This window comes from Lagenorhynchus albirostris, chromosome 8 (assembly GCF_949774975.1).
Source record: "Lagenorhynchus albirostris chromosome 8, mLagAlb1.1, whole genome shotgun sequence".
Lineage (NCBI taxonomy): Eukaryota > Metazoa > Chordata > Mammalia > Artiodactyla > Delphinidae > Lagenorhynchus > Lagenorhynchus albirostris.
Window position 1 is genome coordinate 46,790,227 of NC_083102.1, and position 23,746 is coordinate 46,813,972.

The 23,746-nt window shown below is 41.5% G+C and overlaps 1 protein-coding gene across 1 annotated transcript in view; it reads left to right on the forward strand.

The window, feature by feature from the left end:
* Window positions 1–1,260: 1,260 nt before the first annotated feature.
* Window positions 1,261–23,746, forward strand: part of CPVL (carboxypeptidase vitellogenic like) — a 101,400-nt gene continuing 78,914 nt past the window's right edge. The window contains 1 exon segment of the mRNA XM_060156046.1: window positions 1,261–1,374. Coding sequence (XP_060012029.1) covers window positions 1,261–1,374 — 114 coding nt within the window.

A 23,746-nucleotide genomic window follows, 5' to 3' on the forward strand; every position in this document is an offset into this window, starting at 1 on the left:
TTAAGGGGAAGCAAGTGAGGTGCCTGCCTTGGATACAAAATTTAAGAGTGCCAAAAAACTCAATAATCAAGATAAATAGTATTTTAATGCAATACTTGAAAAAATCAAAAATAGTACAAAAAAAACCCACGATAGACAAAGTCTCAAAATTTAAAAAAAGACGAGTTCCCACCCTGCATCTGCACCAGACTCACCTTACCCGGGTCCCGGCCCTGATTGCATACTAGTTCCTATTTCTCTACTTTGATGTCCATGGATAAGGCACTCCTTTGAGTCAAGTTTTCTTTGTCTAGGATTGATGATAATAATCCTTGCTTTCCTGCTTGATTTATTAGGATGTTCAAATCAGCTAAAAATACATGGGAAAGCCCATTGTAAATACAATTTATGTGTTTACAAGTTTAGAGAAATCACTGTAAAATTTTACGCCATTATTATTATCAGCTCAGATGAATACTCTAAGCAAACATCAGAGTGGAAGATCCTTGGAAAGCTTTGTGTTAATAAAGTGTGAAGTCTAACTCTTGAGTTCATTTGTCAGCTAGCTATAGGGGCAGGGGCCTGAAAATTGTTGTAGGACCCTCCCTGTCTCTTTCTTTTTTGTTCTTGGATGCAAAGTTTAGTGATTTGTAAGAGATGGAAACGTGACCAGAAATCACATGCAAAATGCCCAGGGACAGCTCAGGTCTCACCTTTTCTCAAGCTGTGCCTCCCACCAATGATGCTTCCCCATTTCTTCTGCCTAGCTGAGTTCCACCCACCTTTTATTCACCTCCGACCTTGGTAAGGCCTTCCTAGGTTCTCTTGGCCTGAAATGTGTTCTCAGTCCTCTGCCTGTAGCAGATGACTGTCTCTCCCACTCATTTCACGATCTATTTACAGAGTCCCTGTTGTCTTGATGCGTCATGTAATCCTTCATCAAATTTACTTTCCAGACCACAGTTTTAGAAATATAAATCGTTTCTTTAGTTGCATTGTAAATCCCTTGAATAGCCTTCCATTAGGCTGTTAATTTCAGGGTGAGCAAGGATTGGGTCTTTCTTATTTAGGTTGTATCTAAGGTACTTAGCAAAGAGCTTTATATATATTTTTCTTTGAGTAACTAAATGAATGTCTTGCGTGTAAAGGGGATTGGTAAATTTTTACTCTGTATTTATTTGTGGAATGTTATTGTTTCCATCCTAGGTCTAGACAGAACGGTTGGTGCCATGTGGAAGGCGCTTGCTTTGCTGGCCCTGTTGGTGCTCAGCCCTGGTGGTGATGGGCTGTTTCGCTCCTTATACAGAAACGCCCATGTTTCCACACCACATAAAGGAGATCCAGGACAGCCATTATTTCTAACTCCTTATATTGAAGCTGGGAAGTTTGCAGAAGGTAAGTTTAAATCAGAAACTTACCTTCTGGTATAGTTTCAACAGTTGTTTTTTTTTTTTAGCAGTTGTCTCACAGGATCCAAAATACATTCTAGTATTTTACTCAATTGTTTTATTTCAAATATTAATGATTTGGTGTCATATAGTATCAGAGTTTAGAGCTAAAATGAAAGTTCATCAGGGTCAGATTAACCAGTGGTTGAGTCCCTGCATATCTATTTATAAAACTAATATAGGGCCTGTCTACAATTGGTTACTACATGTCAGTTACTGCTTCCATGCATTTGATGTAAAAATCATTTTAGCATCGCAGCGAGCCAGGAAGTGCATCTGTTTTACACACAAGAAAACTAAAGCAGAAGGAGATGAAGTTACTTGCCAGAGTCATACAGACACCAGCTGGTAGATGCAGAATTCACACCCCGATAGCTTCATTCCAAAGCCTAGGCTCACAGCCACTGTGCTGGGCCCCTTTGCCTGGTAAGTTGACTTAACATCCTAGGACTCAGTTTCCTCATTAATAAGATGGAGAAAAAACAACCCACCCAAGTCTCAGGGATGTTAAAAGAATCATATGAGGAAATGCATGTGAAAACTCTTTATAACCTGTAAATTGCTCTCTAAATATTAGTGTTTGCTGATGGCTTTTATTTAGAGTTTGTGGGTTTTTCTATTATTAATACAAAAAAAGTGTCTTCTGATGTCATCAGAGACTAAAAACTATGACGTGCCTCTGCCCTTAATGCTTCTTCGTGCTTAGGTAAATCACTGTGTAAGATCAATTATGTAATCTTTCTGGACCTCAGGACACTCCTGAAATATAAACCGGTATATAGGCAGAGCTGTTTGTAAAAGGGAGCAGAGAAATGGGGTGGTGGCTGGAGGGAGTTATGGAGTCAGGAAGGGTCAGGAAGAGAGTTACGGAGGGTAGGAGGTAATGATGGAAATAGTCCAGTAGAGAGGGGAAAGTAGATTGGGGTGGGACGTCTGTTGTGGAACATTTTCTTGAAGGAGATGAGAATCCATGGATGGAGATCTTGGTGTTTGCTTCGGAGTTTATCCCTAGTCGCAGGTGGGAAGGCAGAGTTAATGCTTGTGAGGCTGATAAGTTGGTAGATTTCATGGGACTGTGGAGCTGAAACTGGAAATTTTAAGGAAATGATCATTTTAAAGATCTAAAATAAATGTACATACTCTGTATGGAAGTTTAAAATAAAGCAACTTTTCTTTAGTTCTCATAGTCAATAGGCTGTCATCATTTTTGTCTTTGGTTTGATTTAAAACCAAAATATTCTCCCCCCCCCCTTTTTTTTTTTTTTTTTGGCGGTACGCGGGCCTCTCACTGTTGTGGCCTCTCCCCTTGCGGAGCACAGGCTCCGGACGCGCAGGCTCAGCGGCCATGGCTCACGGCCCAGCCGCTCCGCGGCATGTGGGATCTTCCCGGACCGGGGCACGACCCCGTGTCCCCTGCATCGGCAGGCGGACTCTCAACCACTGCGCCACCAGGGAAGCCCTATTTTCCCCTCTTAAGGGTGCATTGGAGTCCTGCTCATATATCTTTGTCTGAAATATACATTGGCTCCATGTTTCACCATCTCTTTTCTAAGAAAAGATGAAAAACTTTGATAATATAGTCAGTGATAATGTAGTGAGGCTGTGTAGTCTTTTTTTTTTAAGACTTGTTTTTGCTTGATGTAGAAAAGTCATGAAAAGATGGCAGCCCAATGGCATAGGCTGATATCACTAGGCATAAATGAAGAGGCAAAATATCATTAACCCAAATCCACCAAACTGGATCATATGCCTTCCTTTTGGCTTCCATGGATACTGATGACTTAGATTATGTTTATTCACAGTAAATCAAAGCAAATCATTTCGTTTGGAGCTGAAAAGGAGTTAAATACTCATAACCAAACCCTGCCAATTCACAGATGAGGAATTTGAGACTCAAATATTTTACATGACTTGCCCAAGGGGACATAGGTAATAAATAGTAGTACAGATGAGTCTAAGACCCAAATTTTCTGACTTGCGCTCTGTAATTCGCCTGCTATAATTTATTTTCCTTTGTTTAAGAAGCTTGTCCTCTTTTGGAGTGACCAGATGCACACACGTGAAACAATTAAGGAATCAGGCAATGCATACTAAAGTTCTAAAGTATTACATTTGAGGAAGGCGTGCTGGAAATTTTTAGAAGGAAGCTATCCCTGTTGGTTGGCATAATCCAGATAGAAAGTAGTAGCAGTAGTAGTAGTAGTAGTAAGAATAATATCAATAAATAGCTAACATTTAGTAGTAATTGTATCCCGAGTACCTGGCACAGCGGCTGTATGTAATAGGCACTCAATAAATATTTGTAGAATTTAAATTTGAGACCTATGTTTCAGACGTTATGCTTTATACAAATTAGCTCTTTTAATCCTTATAGCAACTCTAATGAAAAATGAATACTTATTGTTCCCATTTTACGAATGAGAAAACTAAAGCCCAGAGAAATTAGGTGTCTTGCCCAGGACCATTTAAAGGTAGTAAGTGGCAGATATGGAATTAAAACCTATTTCTGCTGACTCCAGAGCCTGAGGTATGAACCGCTGTACTATGTGACCAGACTTGAGGGTGTAGGGTAAGATTTGGGCAAATAAGAAAGGGCCTGTGCATACTGAGTAAGACAGCTTAAACAGAGCATTAAGGCAATGTGGCCATGGTGTCTCTGAATCGTACATCTGGTAGAACAAGTGCAAAGAATACAGAGAAATCTGCCTGAGAGATTGTCCACATCCCTCCCATTCCTGGATTTCTCGCCTACAAGCATTTCACGGTCATGGGTGTCAGCAGTAGTAAAGAAAGATTCTGAGGGAGATAGTTTTATCTTCTGTCCTTTTTTGTGCTAAGCCTGATAGATCACCATCTGATGAGTGACAACATTTAAAATATTAAATCTGGTGTAATGTCACTTTCTAAAGTTCTGTCAAAAATCTTTGAACAGAATTTTAAATGACTAATCCAAAATCAGGTACCTCTGGGTATTCAACTGCAGTCCTGACAACACAATTAAGGATAATTGTATTCATCCGCTTTACTGAAAGTTCAGGAAGCTCTGGACAGATGGTCAGCTCACTCCGCTGAATCCCTTTTGTTTATCAAGTCTGTCAGAATCTTAGGAACATGAGTCTTAATATCGTAATGGAACATTTTTGAGATAAACAGTAATTGACAAAAAGACAAGGGAAATTTTAATTTTTTAAAAAATCTCCAACATAAACTAACTGGCTTAGTTTTATGTAACTGTAATTGCATGTTTGCTTTCTCTGCAGCTAGAATAAATCCTCACTCTCTGAAACAAAATGAATGTAGGAGGCCAGTTTTAGCATGTTTCCAGACATTGCCTTTTCACCAACTTTAAAGAATATTTTGCTATTAGGTCTTAATTTATTATTACTTATGGCCTGGTAGTGTCCTGTCCATCCTGATGATGATGCAAGTCTTTGCAAATATGAAGTACCTGATTAACTGGTTCAAGCCCTTCTTTGGTCATACTCTAATCTTTTTGAAAGTGTTTCTATCACAAGCACAGTAAATAACAAGTAGGAAGTGAAGTCGCTTCAAAGAAAACCTTTTTCCTTTTTTCAACTGTTTTCAACATTTGTATTATGAGTCACGGTTCCAGGAAGAAAGAAACTCCTCCATCTTGGGAGTTTATTTTCCACATTCCATTAATAGATTCTAGAAGGATGAACGGGACATTTGAAAATGCAAAAAATCAATTTAGTTGAAAAAGCTTTTATTTTACTGGGGTTTAGTTAAAGGAAATTTAAAACAGGATGAAACACTTTTTTGTGGGGCAGAGAAAAGTCTTTCTAAATTTCTTGAGATCTTAATAAGGCCTGCCTGCCTTAGGAGGTTTTTGTAGAAGTAAGCTAATCCTAGTGCATTGCCAGTGTGTCATGTTTTAGTTCATTCATTCACATTTATTCATTAAAAAATGTGTATCGAATGTCTTAAGTGTATAAACCAGCATACTGTGTCCCTGGGGGTACAAAGATAAACAAGACAAATTCCCTGCTTCCCAACAAGCCCCTGATCCAGGAGAGAAGGTAGAAAGTAAACTCCAGTCAGTACAAGGCAGCAGAGAAACAGCTTTACAATGCTCAGAAAGGAAGGACTGTGTAAGCATCTGAGTCATTTTCAGAGCAGGCCAGCGGACCTTGTGTTGTGCTGGTCTCAGAGAGATAGATAGATTCAATCACCCCATCTCCCACAGTCCATTCCCTCCAGCTCCTTTCTGTTATATGTTTTCTCTTTTTCTCATTCTACTTTGACCTTTCTCATTTTTCTCTGTCTTTCTCAAGTGCTCACTTAGCCCTCTGGGATTCACATCTCACTCATTCCCAATGCTTCAGCCTTTGGTTCTCTGCCCTCCTTGTTGGGGGGGATCTCTGTTGGATTTTGAGAAGATTAATAGTTTTGTGAAAAATATTTCAAAAGTGTTTTAGGTACAAACTACCAGCTACAAAAGACATAAGTTCCAGGGATGTAATGCACAGCATGGTAACTGTAGTTAATAATACTGTCTTGCTATTTGAAAGTTGCTAAGAGAGTAGAGCTTAAAAGTCCTCATCACAAGAAAAAAATTTGTAGCTGTGTGTGATGAGAGATGTTAACTAGATTTATTGTGGTGATCATTTCACAACATATACAAATATTCAATCATGTTATATATATCTGAAACTAATGTCATGTTGTATGTCAATTACACCTCAATAAAAAAAAAAAAAAAGGCCAAAAGAAGTGTTTTAAAGGCTGCCCAGCCCTGGAGGTGATCTTTCTGTGGGCTAATTGAGAGTGGAAGCAAAGATGGGAAGAGGGAAGGGTGGGGCATAGGAAGGGCAGGCACATACCACTTTCCCCAAAACATCTCCCTTTTCTTTTCCTTAAAATCTTTTTTTTTTTTTTTTTTTTTTTTTTTTTGGTGGGGAGGGATAGATCTCATTGGGAAGAGAATGGCGAAGAGGTAAAGAGGTTGGAATAAACAATCTTTCCTGGGGGAACTGGACTGAGCCCCAAAAAGGTAAAGTCTTCTAGGCTATTCTTGGGGTGGCCCACAGGCTAATGAGAATCATCCCTCTCTTTGCCTAAGCCCTTATTTTATGTCCATCTCTGTGCTCAAGGGTCATATGCATGTTTTCATTTGATCCTCACACAAAGCCCAGGGTGGACAAATCAGCATCCACATTGACACCATGGCTTCCTGCATCCTGTCTGTGCTGTCACTGAACGCCGAGTTGGGAAGAGATGTCAATTAGCACTCCAGGGCCCATGGGCTCTGGTACCCCACTGAAGACATCTTTAGTTGGTGGCACATGAGTAGGATCGAGCTTCCTTACCTACTGTCTACTAAACAGTCTCCAACTTAATAAGTCTCAGACTTAAGTAGCTTTTCTTGAACAATTTTGTTTTTATTGGGGACACTTACTTTGTTCCCCCTAAAGGACTCTTCTTCACCCAGACTTCCCCACCACACCCTGCTTCCTACCTGTTTACTGTCCCTTCTCCACTCCTTTCCTAATCACTGCTTCCCCCTCCATTCCCTGCTTCTCATACCTTTTGACTAACTCTCTAGCTGAGATGCAGTGTAGCAGGGTAGGGGCAGGGGCTAACTCCGCAGCCCGACTTCTGGGTTTAAATCCCAGCTCTCCGGTGCTAGCTGTGTGACCTCGGGCAAGTTACTTATCCTCTCTGTGCTTCAGCTTTCTCATCTGTAAAATGGAGATAATAATTATACCTACCACGTAATGTAAAGCCCTTGGTATAGTGGCCTTGTAGGTGTTCCCAGTTCTATTGATAGTAGTATTGTTTACTCCTGGGCGCTTCACCTCTCTGAGCATTCCCTCTTTCCTCCTCCCTGTCCCTGTCCTTTTGCTGCCCTTAGAAAACCAGGACCTCTGCCCTCTACAGCTGCCCCTTGTCCTATTTGGCTCCTTCTGAGTAGCCACGTGATCACCCATAGTCTCACTGCCTGCCTCTCCCCACCCTCCCCAGCCGGCCCCAGTCATTCTTACTCCCCACATGCCTGGTCCATTTCCCTTAGTGGAAGTAGCAGGCCCTTTGCTTTCACCACAAGAAGAGTGTGGAGAACACAGGCTGAGAGCTCCTTAGCTGTTATTTCTCTTTCACTCCCCCCCACCCCCGCCCCACCTTTTGGGGTTAGGTGACTTTATCCTGCCTTGGCCTTCCAGGTGGCCCCATGTGAACACCTTGGTTTACTCTTTAGAGTGGAGCTAAGGATAGGTGATTTTCTTTTCTTCTTAAAAAAATTCTTATTATAGTTCATAAGGTATGAACCAAAAAGAAAAGGTTTAAAATGTCACTTGCCCTTGGCTAAATGGTGAATTTTGAATATGTGGAACTGGCCAGGGCAGGCTGGAAGTTGCTACCAGTAAACACCTTTATACCAATCCCCTTGTAGCCTTTCTGATCACTTCATTCCAGACCTGGCCCCTGGGAGAAGTCTGGCCAAGATGGAATGGCTCACCCCGTATTTATTATTTGTCTAATCCTCGGGTAAATATTTTTCCCCCCCTAGGAAGACGGTTGAGCTCGGTGACTCCTTTCCCAGGATGGAATTTGACGAGTTATTCCGGCTACATCACTGTGAATAAGACTTACAACAGCAACCTTTTCTTCTGGTTCTTTCCAGCTCAGGTAGGCCCGCAACAGCGCCCTCACAGGACACTGATGCTCAAGAGCTGACTCTGTTGCTTCAGGTAGAAACATTGGTCTTCAACCAACCTAAGGGTGCTTTTCTTTTCTTTTAAATCTTTTCGATTTTTTTTCTAAAAATAAGTGCAGTGACTCTGCGTGGTGTTCCTGTTTATGTGCAGGAAACAAACGTTAGTGGGGGAGGTCCGGCTTTTAAATTCCTTGCAGCCTTGTTCAGAATATTAATGCTGCCACCTTCTTCCTGCCACAGTCTTCTTCCTATCTTTTTGTTGTTTTGTTCTAAAAATACTTGAGGGCAGGGTTGGGCCTTGGGGAGCCAAGGAAGGACAAGGAGTGGGGAGATTCCTGAAGTTCACAGGTGATGCATGTCTAAGCCTGTTTAAATTTAGTCAATTGTAGTCTTATTTGGCTGCTCTGTCTATGGATTTTGCTGTGCCAATTATCATTCTTACACTCACTCCTTCATGCATCCAATACCCATTTACTGAGTAGTGCTCTGTGGGGATACAGAGGAGAGAGAATTGAACTCACTCTGTGGGCCTTTAGGGGAGGGGTGGGGAGGACCAGTGACCCAGGATGGCTTCCTGGATGAGGGGGCTATTTACCTTCTCACATCCATACAGACACAGGTTCGTATATGCTTGTACTTTAGCAATTCTGTTTAGCTCACGTCAAGGTCACACAATTCCTCAGCAGGAACAAACTGCTTTAGGCCTATGGATACTATTGGGGTTATTGTAAGAGGTAGTGAGATGCATAAACAAATTTTATCCCAACACAGGGTAGTTTTCTATTTTTATTTTCCAAATTGAATTTGCGTTAGAAGCCAGAGAAAACAAAAAATGTTTACCCTCCTGTGGAGGGTAGTATTTATATTTGCATGTGATTTGCATATAACAGCATTGCATATGTAATGACTGGGTAAATTGCTTGAACTAAATTGCTTCTCTTGGTACTGTTGGATCATATTTTCTTGATTTTTCATTTCTACTTTCTCAACCATAGCCTCTGACAGTTCACCAGGTAGTTGTGGGTGGAAGGAGGCATATAAGAAATGGGGAGGAATTCTAGATACTTTATAGTTGGAGCTCATAGCCATTTTCAGGCTGTCACCCACTCTGGGAAGGCTTCTCCTGGACCCCTTACATATTTCTTCCTCATTGTTACTGTTGAGTGAGGCAAGTAAGGTACCTAGAGCACAAAATTTAAGGAGAGACTCACTCTCAGGGTTGTACAAGTGCAAGGCTGGTACCTGAGTGACCTCTAGACTCTCCTACTGGTACCTCCCATTGGGGGAACCCAGCTGGAAAACAAAGGGCAAGGGAGTCTGGTCCATAGAGATCTGCCTACCAGGGCACAGAGCAGAGTAGAGACTGGATCTTCAGAAGCAACCAAGTAAATATCCCAATATCTAGCACAGCTATCTTGAGGAGATAAATTAAGCCTAGAAAGATGACCTGTTTCTAACAGGTGGAAATTTTCTTCATGTTCTTGGAAGTCCCTTAAACTCTATGCCTTTCAGAAACCATACTGTATGGTTTGTGATATCACATCTATCCATATCATTGAATACAGGCATTTATCATGAATACAGGCATTTATCATGAATAGGAGTTATATTAGTTTTCTATTGCTATTGTACAAATTTGCACAAATTTAGTGGCTTAAACAACACAGATTTTTTATTTCACAGTTCTGGAGGTTAGAAGTCCTACACCGGTCTCACTGGCCTAAAATCAAGGTGTCAGCCGGGCTGTGGTCCTTCTGGAGGCTCCAGGGGAGAATGCATGTCCTTGCCTTTTGCAGTTTCTAGAGGCTGCTGGCATTCCTTGGCTAATGGCTCCTTTTTCTATCTCCAAAGCCAGCATCAGTGAGTTGAATCCTTCTTACATTGCATCACTCTGGCCGACTCCATACTCATGTAACCTTCCGTGCCTCTTGTCTTTTGCCTCCCTCTTCATTTAAGGACCCTTGGGATTACTTTGGGCCCACTTGGATAATCCAGGATACTCTCCCTGTTTTAATGTCAGTTGACTAGCAACCTTAATTCCATCTGCAACCTTAATTCCCCTTTACCGCGTAGCTTAACATATTCACACATTCTGGGGTTTTGGATGTGACGTCTTTGGAGGCCATTATTCTGTGCAAAATGGATACTTGAAAATTTTACCTGGATTAGTGATTTGCAGTATGTTCTCTCTCAGTGATCCTCACATTTTATTGTACTTAGGAATGATCTTCACGTTCCCCCAGAGATTCTGACTTGTAAACTGGGAGAGGCCAGCAAGTTGTAGAATTAGCAGGTAGACCACACTTGAGAAACCATCACTCTAGCCTACAGGCTACCACCCTGGATTCAGTGCTCCTGGCCCCAAAGTGGCCCACAGTTCTTTTACTGGAAACACCTAGAGCAGGCAAACCCCAATAGAGGTGGTACGTTGTCCCACTCGTCCGCCTAGGATGAGGGCTAGAATGGAGGACTGAGGCGGCGAGTGCAGCCTGTGGGGTCAGCACTCCTAATCCTGCTTCCTACTCCTCTAAGTCCTACCAGGGCTCCACCTGCACCCCAGCCCTGCCAAACCTGATTCCTTACTCTCTCTTCTGCTTCGGTGGCTGGTTATGATACCAGTAAGTTCCCCATTGACTTCTACATGGTGACTTTTTTTTAGTAATGATCCAGATTTGTGAAAACAGCAATTAATGTTGAGGGAAGTGATCAAATGAAAACCAAACAAAGACCCAGTCCTTTCCCTTTTAGGTTGCCTCTGAGAGGTGAACAGCTTTATCTAGGATATTGGTGATTCTCTGGGACTATAAAGCTAGTCAGGGAAGTGGGCTTAGGGTCTGCTGTACCCACTCCTGGTTTCCAGACTGAAACCCCCTGCAGTAAACAATAACTGTGCTATTGGGGCCCCCCTTTTAATTAAATGAAGACCTACCTATGTACCCCCTGACCAGATTATGTTCTTCTGGGCCCAGAATTATAGCCCTAAATACGTTCTAAGATGATCCCAGAAGACATAAAAACCACACCACCACAGCAGGAAAGAAGATGCTTAAGCACATAGTATTCTGTTGGAAGTGATAGACTGAGCTTCAGGAAGAGGCAGAGATGAAAAGATGGTACCATTGACAGCTGTCACCACAGACGGTACTAGGTGTCACCACATGGCAGCTGGGATAGATTTTTCCAAGACCTCCTTACAGGGGAGCCCACACACACAGTTAGGTCTCCAAGGCCTCAAGGCAACCATTCCTGCGGAGCCAGTCAGGCTGTAAATTATGGACCAGGCAAGTTTAGGTGAAGGAGATAAAGCATGCGAGAAGGAGAAGCAGTGGTCACCGAGATGGGAGAGAGTTCCTTTCATTTGGCAGAAATACTAGTTCGTTGCCTGTCACAGGGAAGCAGCTGATAATGATCATCAGGAGAGAAGTGACCCCTTAAAAAAACTGAAGGTAGAGAAAATGAAAAACCCAGGAAGGATGCCACACTTGTCATATCCTCTGAGTATTTTTTTGGACTGCTGTTTCTGAAATTAATTTTCTTTTCCTGTTATTTCTGGGAGGCTCCCCTGTTATTATATACAAATCAGTGCATAATGGGTTCCAGAACTTGAAATCGGTCTGCAGTTAGGGACGCAATCTACAAGAGAAATGAATAGGCATTTTGCATGGAATAAAAAATACAATGAAGGGCTTCCCTGGTGGCTCAGTGGTTAAGAATCTGCCTGTCAATGCAGGGGACACTGATTCAATCCCCAGTCCAGGAAGATCCCACATGCCATGGAGCAACTAAGCCCACACACCACAACTACTGAGCCTTGCTCTAGAACCCACGAGCCACAACAACTGAAGTCTGCATGCCTAGAGCCCATGCTCTGCAACAAGAGAAGTCACCACAATGAGAAGCCCACGCACCGCAATGAAGAGTAGCCCCTGCTCGCCACAACTAGAGAAAGCCTGCGTGCAGCAACAAAGACCTAACTCAGCCAAAAATAAATAAATAAATTTATTAAAAAAAAAGTACAATGAAGCCAATAAAAATGTTAGCAATTAAAATAGCTGTTCTTAACTGAACGTTGACTATGTGCTAATAAAGCACTGTGCATTTTCTTCTGAAGACCGTACTAAAGCCACATGAGGAGGGAATTACTGTCCTCATTTTACAGATGAAGAGGATTACAGAGATTAGATAATTAGCCCCAAGTTACTCAACTAGAAATGGGCAGAATTAGATTTTAAAATGAGGTCTCTGGTGGAGAAATCTTTGCTCTTGATCATCCCATGTTGATCCTGAGAAAACTAGTCATGAAAGGCAATAGATAACAGCTGTGAAAAGTATAGCTCTTGAGTTAGTCAGGCTTGGATAAAACCTTGGCTCCACTCCTTATGCCAAATGTGACCTTCCTTGGGCACATTCTTAACTTCTCTGAGCATTGGTTTCCTTGTTTTAAAATGAGAATCAAAATACCTTCTGAACAATGGCTTTGAGAGAAATGAGATAATATGATAAAGTCTCAGAATGGTGTCAGATACGTAGTAAGTAGAGTTGCTATTAGATACATAGTAAGAGAGAAAGAAGAACAAAAAAACCCCAAAGTTAGCAGAAGGAAAGAAATCATAAAGATCAGATCAGAAATAAATGATAAAGAAATGAAGGAAACGATAGCAAAGATCAACAAAACTAAAAGCTGGTTCTTTGAGAAGATAAACAAAATTGATAAATCAATAGCCAGACTCATCAAGAAAGAAAGAGAGAAGACTCAAATCAATAGAATTAGAAATGAAAAAAGAGAAGTAACAACTGACACTACAGAAATACAGAAGATCATGAGAGATTACTACAAGCAACTCTATGCCAATAAAATGGACAACCTGGAAGAAATGGACAAATTCTTAGAAATGCACAACCTGCCAAGACTGAATCAGGAAGAAATAGAAAAGATGAACAGACCAATCACAAGCACTGAAATTGAAACTGTGATTAAAAATCTTCCAACAAACAAAAGCCCAGACCAGATGGCTTCACAGGTGAATTCCACCAAACATTTAGAGAAGAGCTAACACCTATCCTTCTCAAACTCTTCCAAAATATAGCAGAGGAAGGAACACTCCCAAACTCATTCTACGAGGCCACCATCACCTTGATACCAAAACCAGACAAGGATGTCACAAAGAAAGAAAACTACAGGCCAATATCACTGAGGAACATAGATGCAAAAATCCTCAACAAAAGACTAGCAAACAGAATCCAACAGCACATTAAAAGGATCATACACCATGATCAAGTGGGGTTTATTCCAGGAATGCAAGGATTCTTCAGTATATGCAAATCAATCAATGTGATACACCATATTAACAAACTGAAGGAGAAAAACCATATGGTCATCTCAATAGATGCAGAGAAAGCTTTCGACAAAATTCAACACCCATTTATGATAAAAACCCTGCAGAAAGTAGGCATAGAGGGAACTTTCCTCAACATAATAAAGGCCGTATACGACAAACCCACAGCCAACATCGTCCTCAATGGTGAAAAACTGAAAGCATTTCCACTAAGATCAGGAACAAGACAAGGTTGCCCACTCTCACCACTCTTACTCAACATAGTTTTGGAAGTTTTAGCCACAGCAATCAGAGAAGAAAAGGAAATAAAAGGAATCCAAATCGGAAAAGAAGTAAAGCTGTCACTATTTGCAGATGACATGATACTGTACATAGAGAATCCTAAAGATGCTACGAGAAAACTACTAGAGCTAATCAATGAATTTGGTAAAGTAGCAGGATACAAAATTAATGCACAGAAATCTCTGGCATTCCTATATACTAATGATGAAAAATCTGACAGTGAAATCAAGAAAACACTCCCATTTACCATTGCAACAAAAAGAACAAAATATCTAGGAATAAACCTACCTAAGGAGATAAAAGACCTCTATGCAGAAAATTATAAGACACTGATGAAAGAAATTAAAGATGATACAAATAGATGGAGAGATATACCATGTTCTTGGATTGGAAGAATCAACATTGTGAAAATGACTCTATTACTACCCAAAACAATCTACAGATTCAATGCAATCCCTATCAAACTACCACTGGCATTTTTCACAGAACTAGAGCAAAAAATTTCACAATTTGTATGGAAACACAAAAGACCCCAAATACCCAAAGCAATCTTGAGAACGAAAAACGGAGCTGGAGGAATCAGGCTCCCTGACTTCAGACTATACTACAAAGCTACAGTAATCAAGACAGTATGGTACTGGCACAAAAACAGAAATATAGATCAATGGAACAGGATAGAAAGCCCAGAGATAAAGCCACGCACATATGGTCACCTTATCTTTGATAAAGGAGGCAGGAATGTACAGTGGAAAAAGGACAGCCTCTTCAATGAGCGGTGCTGGGAAACTGGACAGGTACATGTAAAAGTATGAGATTAGATCACTCCCTAACACCATACACAAAAATAAGCTCAAGATGGATTAAAGACCTAAATGTAAGGCTAGAAGCTATCAAACTCTTATAGGAAAACATAGGCAGAACACTCTATGACATAAATCACGGCAAGATCCTTTTTGACCCACCTCCTAGAGAAATGGAAATAAAAACAAAAATAAGCAAATGGGTCCTAATGAAACTTCAAAGCTTTTGCACAGCAAAGGAAACCATAAAAAAGACCAAAAGGCAACCCTCAGAATGGGAGAAAATATTTTCAAATGAAGCAACTGACAAAGGATTAATCTCCAAAATTTATAAGCAGCTCATGCAGGTCAATAACAAAAAAAACAAACAACCCAATCCAAAAATGGGCAGAAGACCTAAATAGACATTTCTCCAAAGAAGATATACAGACTGCCAACAAACACATGAAAGAATGCTCAACATCATTAATCATTAGAGAAATGCAATTCAAAACTACAATGAGATATCATCTCACACCAGTCAGAATGGCCATCATCAAAAAATCTAGAAACAATAAATGCTGGAGAGGGTGTGGAGAAAAGGGAACCCTCTTGCATTGCTGGTGGGAATGTGAATTGGTACAGCCACTATGGAGAACAGTATGGAGGTTCCTTAAAAAACTATAAATAGAAGTACCATATGACCCAGCAATCCCACTACTGGGCATATACCCTGAGAAAACCATAATTCAAAAAGAGTCATGTACCAAAATGTTCATTGCAGCTCTATTTACAATAGCCCGGAGATGGAAACAACCTAAGTGTCCATCATCAGATGAATGGATAAAGAAGGTGTGGCACATATATACAATGGAATATTACTCAGCCATAAAAAGAAATGAAATTGAGCTATTTGTAGTGAGGTGGATGGACCTAGAGTCTATCATACAGAGTGAAGTAAGTCAGAAAGAGAAAGACAAATACCATATGGTAACACATATATATGGAATTTAAGAAAAAAAAAATGTCATGAAGAACCTAGGGGTAAGACAGGAATAAAGACACAGACCTACTAGAGAATGGACTTGAGGATATGGGGAGGGGGAAGGGTAAGCTGTGACAAAGCGAGAGAGTGGCATGGACACATATACACTATCAAACGTAAAATAGATAGCTAGTGGGAAGCAGCCGCATAGCACAGGGAGATCAGCTCTGTGCTTTGTGACCACCTAGAGGGGTGGGATAGGGAGGGTGGGATAGGGAGGGTGGGAGGGAGAGAGATGCAAGAGGGAAGAGATATGGGAACATATGTATATGTATAACTGATTCACTTTGTTATAAAGCAGAAACTAACACACCATTTTAAAGCAATTATACTCCAATAAAGATGTAAAAAAAATTAATAAAATAAAAATAGATACATAGTAAGTAGAGTGGCTGTTATTATGTCATTATCATCATCATCATCATTAGTTTTCCTCGTATTAACACAAATACTCTACAGAACAAAATCAGACACAGTTGGGGAGGTTAAAGAAGCAAGAGATAAGGAGCAATTCCAAATTGGAAGGAGTTGGATGCCAGCCAAGAATGTGGACTAATTGTTACTGGGTAAGGAAATTACAAAGTGAAATTGGGATTTTTCTTGTTCACGAATATAAAAAGACATATGGATTATTATTTTTTGATATTAGCATCCTTTTCATTGGAAAAAGATATCCAGCAACGCGGTCCAGGTCCACAAATCCACAGTGCGGTGCAGGGGCAGTGAGCCACTCTGATGCACATGGCCAAAGCAGAAGGCATTCTCTCTGGGAGCAGGAGAGCAGGTCCCCAAGGGTCCCTGGAAGCCAGTAAAAAAGCCCACTCAGGGAGTGCAGACATGGAATCAGGCTCCACGGGGCCTCTGCACAAACTCAGTTCACTCCCTCCTCTGGGTGTCTGGACTGCTTCAGTAACAGCCAGGGTGGTAGAAAGCAGTAGTTCCCAAATTTGCTACAGCTCATCAGACATACCTGTGGAGCTTTACAAATATGATAGATTCCCCAGCTCAGTGTGCAGTCTCTCCCAGCAGAGATTCTGTTTCATTTGACCTGGAGAGGGCCCAGGGATCAGTATTTCTATCAAGCTCCACAGTGATTCCAGTGCAGTTGTCCGTGCACTTGAATTTAGGAAGAGAGAACTAGAGGTCAGGAAACTGGGATTCTAGTTGCAGGTCTGCGGTTCCTCACTATATAACTTGGGACAGGGCATTTATACTCTCTGAGCCCCCGTTTTCTCATAGAGAAATAAAGATGTTAAAGTTGATTCCTAAGGTCCCTTCCCAGTCTTACATTCCATTCTATGGTATCTACAGTTTTAGTCGGCTTGCCTACAAAACATCCCTTAATGTGCAACCAAAGTTATAAAAGCATCCGAGAACTCTGGTTTGTGAATGAACTCTTGAATTTGTGGCCTCTGTGGTAACTGGCCTTCAAGAGAGTCCCCAGTGATCTTCATTTCTTGGTATGTGTTCTCCTGTGTAGTCCCCTTCCATACTGAATCAAGGCTGGCCTTAGTGACCCACACATTAATAGCAGAAATGATGCTGTGTGACTTCCAAGCCTGGACCATTAAGAACAATGCTGCTTCTGCCTTGGTGTTTTGGACCACTCACTCTGAGGAAAGCCAGATGCCATGCTGGAAGGATGCTAAAACAGCCATATGGACAAACTCTTCTGGAGAGGAAGTGAGGCCTCCACCCTCCAGTCAACATTGGAGTCAGGCCTTCAGACAACTTGCAGCCCTGGTTGATATCTTGACTACAACCTCATGAGAGACCCTGAGCCATAACTGTCCAGCCAGATAGCCCCAAATTCCTGTCCCACAGAAACCAAGAGAGATAATAAGTGATTATTATTGTCTTCAGCCCCTAAATTTTAGAGACGTGTTATGCAGCATTAGATAGCTCATAGAGCCTCTTGTCATGTACTTTTGGGCTATGTTTGTGATATCTTGTGACATCTAGAACTTCTGGAGTGGTGACTACTGTACCAGTTTTCTTTTGGTTGTGTGTGTGTTTATGTGCGCGCTTTTGTGTTTTTTGTACTTTTTTTTTGTTTTTTGTGTTTTTTGCCTCTCGGCTCCAATTCTACCCTCTTACCTGCTCCACAGTACTAGAGTTTTAAATATTTTTCCTGTTCAGCAAACACGATATTTTTTTTTGAAGACAAAAGCAAATTTATTTACATATTAAATCATAATGTAAAAGCAAGAATACAAATGCTATCAAAATGTTCACAATGATTTTAGGCTAGGAGGATTAAAAAAACTTGTTTTTTCTGTCTGTTTTATGCTTTCCAGATTGGTTTCTACGAACAAGTATAATCTATTATAAATTTTTAAACAACTTTATTAAACACACCAGATTCCTTATGGACTAGTTCCTGCATCTTTCTCTAATGTAATCTCCAAACGTATTTTCTTATACTCCCTATGTTCAAATAATAACTGATCAACTTAACGTGTATTGAATTTTCAGTGAACACGATATTAAGCTTTGACAGTAGAGGGTGCTGGAGGGACATTGCAGGAGGAAATTGGCTTCTTTTCCTGGCCCCTTGTCCTGCGTTTTGCTTTCTCTTGGACCTGCTGCTCAGTCTGTCAGCAGTGTGTGTGGAGGGACAACCAGTGGCGCTCTGCCTTAGCTGGGCACCCAGACCGCGAAGACCCTCAGCAAGCTTACAGTCTGGACTCTGTCCCAGTGACCACCTGACTATGGCCCTCACAAGATAGACACCATTCATCCCAGGTCTTGCCAGTGAGCAGGCTTCCTACAGCCCAGCTTTCTCTGGCACCCTCTCACCAGCCTGGACCACCTGCATCCCGGAGAGTGGCTTCCCACAGCCCTCCTGACGTGGACACCATGCACTCCTGGTTTTGTGCCTTCGTTCAAGCAAGGAGGCTCCCAACATCCTGACTTCCTCTGCACTCCCGGCCCTGCCACCACAGCCCACTGTCCAGGCGGCCTTTCCTACTTGCCCAGGGGTTGTTGGCCAGCTTTGCCTGGGCACCTCCGTGAACTTCTCAGCTACCCAACAAGGTCTGGACCGTAGCCTTGGGAAGGGCCGCGCCCCACCTTATGAGTTTGTCCATCGTGGACATTCTCCCTTAGCCCAGAATACACTTTAGAGTTCTCTTTATATATTTATGGTTATTCTCCCATTATAATGAATACCCCTTTATGTTAAAATCTCCTTGTTCCTTGGTGGACACAGGAAGCCTACCTAGCATGCTGGCAGTTGGCGAACACTGAAGAAGTGGCTCAGCGGGGAGCAGACCCCTCTGGCATTCTGCCCCTACTCTTGCCCTGGGCTGGATATGATACTCATGGCTGACGGAGGCCAGGGCAAACACTAGAACTTGTAACAGAATTGAAGGTCAGTGTTTCCAGGTTGAAAAAATAATAGTTAAAAAAGTAGAAAAATTTACTGTGTGTTTGTTGAGAAGGCGTCAGGAGCCAGGGCAGCCAGTCTTTCTGTCTCAGCCTTATTCTGTCAAGACCAATGGATCACTCATCTGTGCTTCGTTGCAGATCAATGTGCTTTGCTTCTACAGGCATTTGGCAGAAGATGGCTACCCTACAGTTTCCAAGCCTATCTGTCCTTGGATTGTACAATCAACAGAGATTAACTAGCACTTCTCCTAGGGGCAAAGTGTGATTGGCCCAGTTTGGGTCAGGTGTTCTTTCTTGGTCCAGTCAGCTGAGGCTGAGGTTGCTGGGTCATGTGATAATAAACATGGCTAATGGGCTCTTTCCATTGGTGAATGGAGAATCAATTCTTAGAGTAGGGAATGTGGTCTGGACAGATCTCTTAAAATATGTCTACCACGGATGGCTACAAATCCACTAGTAACAGTAAAGCTGTGGAAGTCACAGACATTTATCTTCTTAACTTTCACTGTTTATCTTCTCTTTGCTATGTACTAATGGCATCAGAGACCTAGAAAAGTAGAAGGTAGGTGGAGTGAGACAAATCAAAAAGAAAGTAGCTACAAAAGATAAATTACAGATTATCCCATCCATAGATATAGTCAATCTTTGAAGAAACCTTTGCGTGCCTGATTCCCTTTGAGAAATTAAATTTTTTTTTTTTTTTCTTTTTTGGGTTCGCGGGCCTCTTACTGTTGTGGCCTCTCCCCTTGCGGAGCACAGGCTCCAGACGCGCAGGCTCAGCGGCCATGGCTCACGGGCCTAGCCGCTCTGCGGCATGTGGGATCTTCCCGGACCGGGGCACGAACCCACGTCTCCTGCATCGATAGGCGGACTGTCAACCACCGCACCACCAGGGAAACCCTGAGAAATGAAATTTTAACATGGAGAAGAGAGCAACCTTTTCAGCAATTTCTTTCTATGCATTAAGAAAGGAAAGTCAGGCCTTTTCTCTAACACCCTCCCCCCATTCCTTCTAATGTCCAGCTTTCTTGAAGGAGGCACAGAGAAGCCAGATTTACCTCATGAAGGAATGAGAGCCAGGTAGAAAGGTTAATGAGGAGAAAGGTAAAGAGAATTCTAGTGGGATGTGAGTTGGCTCAAATTAATGAGACAATTCAAAACTTGTTGAGAGTCAGTGGGAGCTTGGGAGTGATATAAGGAGGCTTCAGAAACAGATAAAAGTTTGGAAAAGTTAGTTGCCTGTATGATAGTGCAGTGGCAACAGTCATTGTGTAGGAAGTTTTAAGTGAGTGGCCGAAACCAACCTCTGTAAGTAAAATTCCCCTGAAAAGCACTGAATGTCTTAAGCAAGTTGTTTACATGTGTTGGGAGTATGTATGTAGAATTTAAATGTTATTAGGGAGACTTCTCTGGTGGCGCAGTGGTTAAGAATCCACCTGCCAACGCAGAGGACACAGGTTCAATCCCTGGTCCGGGAAGATCCCACATGCTGCGGAGCAACCAAGCCTGTGCACCACAACTACTGAGCCTGCGTGCCACAACTACTGAAGCCCACGTGCCTAGAGCCTGTGCTCTGCAACAAGAGAAACCACTGCAATGAGAAGCCCGTGCACCCCAATGAAGAGTAGACCCTGCTCGACGCAACTAGAGAAAGCCCGCGTGCAACAATGGAGACCGAAAACAACCAAAAATAAATAAATTAATTTAAAAATACTATTAAAAAATTTTGTTAGGTACCTAGTTAACAATTTTAGGCAAAAAACCAATTGCTTTAAATAAAAAGCTGTGTCTTGATTAATACCATTAGTGTAGCAGCTGAACTGGGATCTGTGTGGCAAAATGCGAGTCCATTCAAACATACTCGGGGGAATTTCAAAACATTTACTTGGGGTACTAATGACTTCCGTTATGACAGAACACATTGCTTAAACCAAAAATGATCAGCCTCTGCATGTAGAAGTGTGAAGGGAGCCTTAATTTACTAATTGTACTTCTTATTTTAAGTGGTACATTGATTTGAGTCTATAGTGGTTAAGTTGCTGTTTTCTCTTACAAAGTGTGGTGTTCCTTGTTGGGGGTTCAGGAAGAGGGTGGCTAGAATATGTACCCAGCCCTAGGCATTGGCAGAAAATATTGCCCCAATACTTGTTGGGTACCTAAGATTCCCTAGAGTTACTCCAGCAAGTCCTCTGTGTAAAATACAGTGTTGTTACCTGAGAGTACTGAAATCGGCAAGTCTTTAGTGCTCCCCTGGCCCTGATGTATGAATGTACTACTTCAGTGATTATGTGTAAGGCCTGAGTAGAAGGTTGTCTCTACCACGTGATGTAGAGGAGGACCTGGGAGGACGGAACGAAGATGGGTATGGTTTGATGGGGAGCAGGGATGAAAAGGAAGACTCAGGACATAAGGGGATGGTACCCACATGGGAAGCAGTAGGGCAGGAGGGTTGAGTACTGGTTTCATTTTATTAGTGTTCCCATATAGAGTCTCCTCTACGCTCACTTAGAAGCAAGGAGAAAGGAAAAAGCTGGGTGTTTCTAAGAATCTCTTTAAGTACAGAATGTTAAACCAAATAAATGTTTTACTTACTTCGAATGACAATCTATTAAGGCATAGGGTAGATTTTTTCACTATCATAGTGAATAAATAATGGAATCTACTAATGTGAGAGACTGAAATTTACTTCAGTAGGGATCTAAAAAACAGTAGATAACCTGCCTCCTTCTGGGCTGTTCCTTTAGGAACAAACCCTGAGGGAGGAATGTCGAAGTTCTTGAATTGGCCACCAGGGGTCACCAGAAGAATTGAAAGGACTTCTGAGGCAAAGCCATAGTTTCTTGCTCACCAAGCAGAGGGCAGATTTGTGGGACTTGCGTGCCCACCCTTCTGTTGTTAGAAAGACTTCTCACTTAACTATTTATGATTCCTTTGTCCCTTCTTTTATATTTAGAATTTCCTTGTCCCTTCTTTTTGATCATCAGTTCTTGCTACACTACTCTGACCTATATGTCATTAGTAGAGATTTTATTTTCTTTTTAATTAAATATATAAATTTTTATCAATAGGGGATTACTCACCTTTCCGGTCTCAGCTCAAATGTTAGCCCATCACCGGAGGACTTCTTTAACTGTTCAATCTAACGTCTTTCCATTGCTCTTTCATATCACCCGCTTATTTATTACCTGTCTTCCCACCCTACCAGAAGAGTAATCAGAGCTAACACTTAAGTAGACATGTCAGGAGCTGTTCAATTGCTGGGCGTATATTAACTCTGAATCTGCACAGCAATCCTGTACGATAGACATTATTATTATTATTTTCAAGCAGAAGACACTGAGACACAGAGACGTTAAGTAACTTGCCCAAGGTCACACAGCTCTAAAATCACATAATTAGAATTCATACCCTGGCAGTCTGGTGCCAAAACCTATGCTCTTAATCATTAAGTATCCTTCCTGTCCATGAGTGGAGCTGGTCTGAATCCCCAGCCCTAGAATAATGCCTGTTCATGTTATATGTTAAATGAATTAATACATTGTTGTAAATTCAGAGTGTCAGACTATTCAGCCAAATGATAATATGTACTGATACGAAGATATTTCCACAACATGTTGTTAAGTGAATACAGCAAATACAGAATATTATGTATAGCCTGATTCTATTTTTGAAAAAAAAAAAAGTGCTTATGTATATCGCATATGTAACATCTGTAAGATTCGTGTATATGTACATGTGGGGAGGTGAGGTGGGGTATAGAGAAAAATCTGGAAGACTAAATATTTCTATGATCATCTCTAGGGAATAGGATTGGTGGGGCAAGGGGGAATTTTTTTATACCCTCTTTGGAAAAAAATTAAGAGTAAGTACTTTCTTTATAATATGAAAAGCTTTAAGTAAAATTTTTCAAAATTTGAACAAAAATAAACACATTCTCTCTCTTGTTTCATACACTCTTGAATTATAGTTTCAAAATAATAAGCACTTTAAAAGTCCTGAATTTTGTAAATCTGTAAATGAAGTAAAGCAGTTGTTTCTTACTTCATTTGATCCTAAGTTTTGCAGTGTGGTTTTGTTCAGGGTGTCTTCATTTACTTTTATTCTTTCCTAAATGGGGGTTAGCGAGTGGGAGAAGGGTTTCATTCTCACAACTGAGAGCTGAATATATCACCCAAGGAATTATCACATAATAACTTTATGCCATTATTATTGACATAATTATTGTTATATGTCATGACATTGTGATGTCACAGTATATTACAGAAGTCCGCAGGCTGTGTTATAACTAACTTTTTGCGATGTACACGTGAACCTTTCTTTTCCAGCATCTGACTTTTGCATTTCATTCCAGATATGGGTAGTATTAGTTCACAGGTTCGTTGGCTCATCAGAGTAAGAAGATGTGTGCGTGGAGTTTTCTTTTAAAAAATGAGCTTCTTCAGAGGTTGTTGAGCTCATTCACCTCCTTCAGGAAAGTAAATTTGAGGAGCAGGGTCAGCTGAGGTTGGAGGGGTGTGTGCAGATCTCCTATTATTTAAGCATTCCAAGAATTCAGTGTCCTGTGCTTCAAAGTCGCATAATAAAGATGTTTGGCACTGAGGTGTTAGACTTGACTTTGTAGTGTGGCCTCTCAGGGTCAGCCTATTTTTCTGAGAGCCCGGAGGTCCCATCATTGTGCCAGGTCACAGGAAGGGACATGAAAAGCAGGGGAGGATAGGGTGGAGATCAGAGGGCCCCGGGCACCCAAGAGGGCAAACTCTCTATCACCCTCACAGATTTTTCAGCCCTGCCTGTACATTTAACCACCTGGG